The sequence below is a fragment of the Podarcis erhardii genome, assembly GCF_964252035.2.
Source record: "Podarcis erhardii genome assembly, chromosome: 10".
NCBI classification, from domain to species: Eukaryota; Metazoa; Chordata; class Lepidosauria; order Squamata; family Lacertidae; genus Podarcis; species Podarcis erhardii.
This window is the reverse complement of record NC_138500.1, coordinates 45,788,796-45,795,723: the sequence shown is the minus strand read 5'-3', so window position 1 is coordinate 45,795,723 and position 6,928 is coordinate 45,788,796. Positions and strand designations below refer to the sequence as shown.

Sequence of the window (6,928 nt, the reverse complement as noted above, 5' to 3'; positions counted from 1 at the left end):
CATGTTTCTGCACAGATATTCCCATTACTATAGGGAACTTGGCGTTAATAGCTTGGGGTAAATATATATGGCAATACCAACCAAAAACTAGGGCTTTGAAGTAGTAAAGCTGCTTCAAAGTTGGTATCCCAAATTACCCACCTGGTGTCTATGGGATTGGAAATATCTATATAGGGGTTTTCCTCTGAGTAAAAAGGTAATGGTAAAGGACCCTGGATGGTTAAGTCTAGTCAAAGGTGACAATGGGGTTGCGGCGCTCATCTTGCATTTAGGCCGAGGGAGCCGGCGTTTGTCCACAGACGGGTTTCCTGGTCATGTGGCCAGCATGACTAAACAGCTTCTAGTGCAACGGACCACCGTGACGGAAGCCAGAGTGCACGGAAACACCGTTTACCTTCCCGCTGTAGCAGTACCTATTTATCTACTTTCACTGGTGTGCTTTCAAACTGCTAGGTTGGCAGGAGCTGGGACAGAGCAACGGGAACTCACTCGGTCGTGGGGATTCGAGCCGCCAACCTTCTGATCGGCAAGCTCAAGAGGCTCAGTGGTTTAGACCACAGCACCACCCGCATCCTTTGCCTTTTACCTCTGAGTGGAGAACATGAGAAATCCCTTCTGGACATTTAGTCCAACATTCTGTTCTCACAGTGGCCAACCGGATGCCTATAGGAAGCCTGCAAGCAAGGGCTCGGTACGACAGCCCCTCTGTCCACTTGTGGCTCCCAGCAGCTAGTCCTCCAAGTCATCCTACCCTACCCCCAACCTCTTTTTCTGTATCTTTTACAGAATCTTTTACTTTCTGAATCTTTTACTTTCTTGGTTTATCTTGTATGTTTTCTTATCTTACACCATTCTGTGCTCCACCCCTTTTCCTATATGAGCTTCCAAGGAGTGAAGATTTACGCACCAGTTCTATTTCCTTCCAGAACCTAAATAAAATGCTTGTGCACTTACTGTAAGGTGTACATATCCCAACCATTCAGCGTTTTAAAAAGAAAATAACTCTGACAAATACTAGAGGACCATTTTTCCTTGCCTTGTGTGCCATCTTTTCATGGCATCTGAGCTTTTGGCATATGACTTACCAGGATATGGCCATAAACGTGTTTAAAATACCCCAGAGGCCAAGTCACATAACCACGCTGCTAGTGGCCAGATGCTGCTTTTCATTCAATCTGGATTGTGTAACTAAACAGGCAATCTGCGTATTTTGCACATCTTTTCCATCTTTATTTATGGTACTCTGCAAATATCCTTATGATGGGCAGGCCTTTTTGGTAATGTCCATCATCCAAGCTGATCTACAAAAAATCACCAAAGCCCTACTCATTGAGTAGACTCATTGAAATGGATGAACCTGAGTTACATTTATTGATTTTAATGGGTCTACTCTTGAGTAGGACTAGAATACAACTCCACCCCAAGATAGTGTATTAAGCATAACCGTAAGAAGTTGGGGCGTCAAAGATGGACTCCTCCATTGTATCCCGAGACAGACAGATGCCAGCAACAAGGAGTTTGGGGGCCGCATGCCAATGGTGGGCAGGGCCAGGCGCAAAAGCAGGCAGAGAAATGAATGTGAGTCTTACCATCTTATAGTAGGCTAGTTCATATGAACATTTGTACAGTCTTCTCTGTCCTCCAGCCAGGTAAGCAAAAAGTAGGACCAGAGTTTTGGCAGCACATTCCTGCCAGGCCAAAAGGAGGGTAAAAAACAGGGCTGGTAAGGAGTGTGGTCTGGGGAGAGTTCCTGGGACCAGCTAGAGAAGCAGCCAGGAGGGCTGCATTTGGCTCCCTGGTTTGCAGTTCCATCCATGGTTCCCCATAGTTCCTCTAGGTGTGCTTCATGGCTTTAAGCTGGAACCGATTCCTTGGAGTTCCCTTCCTCAACAGAGAAGTTTTGCTGTTTTCCTGCCATGAGGGTAAATGGAGAAAGACAATTGCAAAGTTTTATTTGTGTTTTTCTTTTTTAAAAAACATCTTTATTGAAAGTTCAAAAAGTACATAATTATATGTGCACTAAACATGGTGAGACATAAATGAAAAAGAAAGAGAAAGAGAACCCGTGTAGAAGGGAAAATAAAGGGGGGAGGGGAAAAAACCCCCAAACTATATTTTACAAGGTGGTTATTGTAATTCACCAGACATTGACCTTTTACAGTATTTGTAAGATTGATTCCAAATATCACTGAATTTGTCCATGGCAAATTGCAAAGTTAAAATTTATGCTCGTTTTGCAAAAAAGTGCACAGGAATTAAAGCTGCCTGAAACTTCATTAACTATTTTACCAAATACAGGTCTGTCTGTCACACACACGGCAAATATATTGGAGGTTTGTGGTACTATACATCAAGTACATAAGAAGTGCAACTATGGGTGGAGAAGAATGAAGTTTGTTCTGTATTTCACTTCCTGGACTTTAAACATGCAGACTGGAATATAATTATCCTTCAGGTTTTACACTTGCTTTGCTATACAGGGGTTGGCTTCAAAAACAACAACCCAAATGTCAACTGTATTTTAAGATAAAATATGTCTGGAAATGTATATAGAGATAAAAATGAGCATTTTAAACTTTTATACGGATTTTGTTGTTGTTGTTTAATCAGATTAATGCAGAAATGGGACAAAATGTATCGTAATGTATCATAACATTCATACCCCAACTTTTCTTCAAAGATCTCATGGTGGCTTACATATTTCTCCCCCTCACAATAAACTCTGTTTGTTGGTTAGGTGGAGAGAGAGGGACTGGTTCAAGGTCACCCAGTCAAGTTTATTGCTGAGTGGAGACTTGAACTCGGGTCTCCCAGATCCTAGCTCAGCAGTCTAACTATTGTAGCACAGTGGTGTAACAAGCGCCATCGCGAACCGTGACTGATCATCAAGAAATAGCTGCATCCTCAGACTAGCTTTTTAAAAAGAAAAGAAAAAGCAAAAAATCTGATCATGCCTCCATTTATAGCATTTGCCTTAGCTATACATAAACACATGCAGGGGAAGGACAGGCAAGAGATAAGCAACCTTTGTTGCCTTTTTAATTGCACACATGCCACATAGCAGAGGGAATTAAAGGGTAAAGGTCCATAAGGAAGGAAACACTTACTGGGATCAGCATTACGTAAGGGGAAAATATTGTACACGTTTTGGTCCTAAAGTTGTGGCAGGATCTTTATTTGGTGCTGAAACCCTCAAATCTGACCAGGAGCTCATTTGCAAAAGTCCTGGATTCTCTCTGGCACACGTAGCCTGTGTGTTTTGACAAGAATGAAGGAGGTCTTTTTTGGACATGTTGGCAGCCCTCTGAAAAAGTGCCAGGTCTCCGTAACTAGCTGAGCAAGTCTGAATGCTCGCAAAGTGGTTTGGGGTGCAAACTGCTGCCTCCTCCTACTTGCCCATGGATGTTGTGGGTGAAAATGAGGCTCTTCAACAGTTCTTCGAAGGTAGGTGGCCAGCGGCTAAAGTCAAAGATCGTTTTGTCCGTGCTAAGGGAGTGTGTTGTATTTTCGTTGCCTCTTCTGATCACTCCCTATTCATATACACCAAAAGATGACTTACTTTTTGCTGGACTATTCTCCAAATTTCGTTACCAAAGAGAGCACATGTATTGAGTGGGTGGGGCCATGTGAATGACCAGAAAATAACATATTTTAATATATTTATATCTTGCCTTACCTCCCAGGAACTTGAGATTGATTCATTTATGATATTTATATATTATGCGGGAGGCAGTGGAAGACAGAAGTGCCTGGCGTGCTCTGGTCCATGGGGTCACAAAGAGTCGGACACGACTAAACGACTAAACAACAACATGCTTCTTATTTGGACTACAGGGACTACAGAGTATATGAAGCATAAAATCAAATACAGTGCTACCTCGGGTTAATAATTCGTTCTGGAGGTTTGTTCTTAACCTGAAATTGTTCTTAACCTGAGGTACCACTTTAGCTAATGGGGCCTCCCGCTATGTGATTTCTGTTCTCATCCTGAAGTAAAGTCTTAACCCAAGGTACTGTTTCTGGGTTAGCAGAGTCTGTAACCTGAAGCATCTGTAACACGAGGTACCACTGTAACTAAATACAGAGAAAATGTAAACAGACCTCAGAGCAGACATAAAGCCATTAAAATGGGTAAGATTTTTAAGTGTTTTCCTGGTGCCTAAAGAATGGTAGTGTTGGTGCCAGGTAGTCTAGGTCTAGTGCTATGCATGACTACAACACAACAATCCTGTGAGGAAGTTTAGGTTGAAAGATGATCACTGGTGTGAGCCCATCTAGTAAAGTTCATGGCTGAGTAGAGATTTGAACCTGAGGTTTTAACACACATGAATGTTCACCATACTGTCTGCAGCTTCAAGCTGTGATCTTATCCAGCACTGCATGCGTGTGGGGTTTTGATTTTAAAAATCTTAGTACGGACGTACCCCGGAAGTTGAACAGAATCCATTCCGGAAGTCCGTTTGACTTCTGAAAAGTTTGGAAGCCAAGGTGCGGCTTCGAATTGGTTCCCGATTGCGCAGGTGTGCCAGAAACAATAGTGGAAGTCGTGCCGGATGTTCAGCTTCAAAAAAAAAATTAGAAAACCAGAACACTAACTTCCCATTTTCAATCGTTCGGGAGCTGGAACGTTCAACTCCCAAGGCGTTTGGGAGCCGAGGTACGACTGTACATTTAAAAATATTTAAATGAACAATGATAAGAGAATGAACTTCGTAGTCATTTTGTTCAGAAAACCCTAAAATCCTCTGGCAGCAACTTTACATGCATATTAATCAAAACATCTTCCTGAAATCTAACCACATATTCACACATATTCACATTAGCCACATCCCATATTTTCTAAGCTATAATTATATAAAGGATAATTCACTTTGTTTTTTGGTATTGGACAACTAATACATATATTTATGCTGCTTGCGGTTCTGTAGTCCCCCTCCCCCTTTGACATTATAATACTATTGTGCCTGATTTTTATATATATATATATATATATATATATATATATATATATATATATTTGCTTTCGTAGATTTTCACGGGTACAGGAATGCAGGTTTTGGTGTCCTCGGGTGTCTTCCCGTGTAAAAGTTGGGGTGTCTAGGCGACGTTTCGACGAGGTCTCACTCGTCATCTTCAGGCTGGTGCTTTCGGCTTCTTGTTACTGGAACAGAGCAGGATCTCAGTGTTTGAGTTCCTATAAATACTGTAGAGGGGGTGTGGTGTATAGCCTCCAATGTTCTGGGCAGAGAGGAAGTTCCCAGGCTAGTGTGCCTTTTCTTCTTTTGTTCCTTAATTACTTGAGAGATATCTTGAGTGATTTCTTGAGTGATATCCTGAGTACCACTTAGGTGGGTCATTAGGTGTGGATTAGTTGTTAAAGTCTTTGTGTCTTGACCTCTTGAACTTTGTGAAGAGTTTTCCTGAGAAGATGGCTGTACTGTACTTAGTTGTGCTCTGGCTTGGCTTCGTGTATAGGGGCGAGCTGTGGTTTTGTGGCTTGTGTCAGCCAGATCTGTGTAGGGATTGCAGGGGGGTGCAGCATCCGGAGGTGCCACCATGGATTGGCTACTGGATGGTGTCTGTAATTCATCTGTGGAGAGGGTCTGGGTTTGGGTCTGGTGTGGTTGATTGGTGTTGGCGTTCTGTGTGCCTCTGGATCTGGTGTCAGTTTTTGTGGGGAGGGCTAATTTCCAGATGTCTGGCAAGCGGGATGTGTCGTCACGCTTGTTCATGTTGTGAGGGTGTTTCTCTATCTCGATGGCTTCCATGATTATTCTCTTGTGGTGATGTTCCGTGTTAAAGAGCAATTTGGAATCTGCAAAATTAATTTCGTGTCCTGTTTCTTTCATGTGTTGGAAAAGAGAGGAAGTTTTTTCTTCTTTTTTGACGGCATTCTTGTGTTCTGCGATACGTGCATTTATTCGTCTGTTTGTTTGTCCAATGTACGTGGCTGGGCAGACTTTGCAGGGTATTTCATAGATCCCTTGGTTTTCCAACTGGATTTTATCCTTGGGGTTTATCTTTTCCAACACATGAAAGAAACAGGACACGAAATTAATTTTGCAGATTCCAAATTGCTCTTTAACACGGAACATCACCACAAGAGAATAATCATGGAAGCCATCGAGATAGAGAAACACCCTCACAACATGAACAAGCGTGACCACACATCCCGCTTGCCAGACATCTGGAAATTAGCCCTCCCCACAAAAACTGACACCAGATCCAGAGGCACACAGAACGCCAACACCAATCAACCACACCAGACCCAAACCCAGACCCTCTCCACAGATGAATTACAGACACCATCCAGTAGCCAATCCATGGTGGCACCTCCGGATGCTGCACCCCCCTGCAATCCCTACACAGATCTGGCTGACACAAGCCACAAAACCACAGCTCGCCCCTATACACAAAGCCAAGCCAGAGCACAACTAAGTACAGTACAGCCATCTTCTCAGGAAAACTCTTCACAAAGTTCAAGAGGTCAAGACACAAAGACTTTAACAACTAATCCACACCTAATGACCCACCTAAGTGGTACTCAGGATATCACTCAAGAAATCACTCAAGATATCTCTCAAGTAATTAAGGAACAAAAGAAGAAAAGGCACACTAGCCTGGGAACTTCCTCTCTGCCCAGAACATTGGAGGCTATACACCACACCCCCTCTACAGTATTTATAGGAACTCAAACACTGAGATCCTGCTCTGTTCCAGTAACAAGAAGCCGAAAGCACCAGCCTGAAGATGACGAGTGAGACCTCGTCGAAACGTCGCCTAGACACCCCAACTTTTACACGGGAAGACACCCGAGGACACCAAAACCTGCATATATATATATATATATATATATATATATGAAAATTAAAAACAGAATAAAACATCAAACATTTAAAAACTTCCCTAAACAGGGCTGTCTTCAGAT

At 42.7% G+C, this 6,928-nt stretch overlaps 1 protein-coding gene across 2 annotated transcripts in view; it reads left to right on the top strand.

Annotated features, from left to right (window-relative positions):
• The first annotated feature begins 3,074 nt into the window (after positions 1–3,074).
• MYRFL (myelin regulatory factor like) overlaps positions 3,075–6,928 on the top strand; it is a 37,775-nt gene continuing 33,921 nt past the window's right edge. The window contains exon 1 of one of the 2 annotated variants that reach the window (XM_081878537.1): positions 3,075–3,444. In XM_081878537.1, the coding sequence (XP_081734663.1) occupies positions 3,348–3,444 (97 nt within the window). In that variant the 5' untranslated portion in view covers positions 3,075–3,347. The remainder of the gene's footprint in view (positions 3,445–6,928) is intronic. The other variant, XM_081878536.1, reaches the window with a different exon arrangement.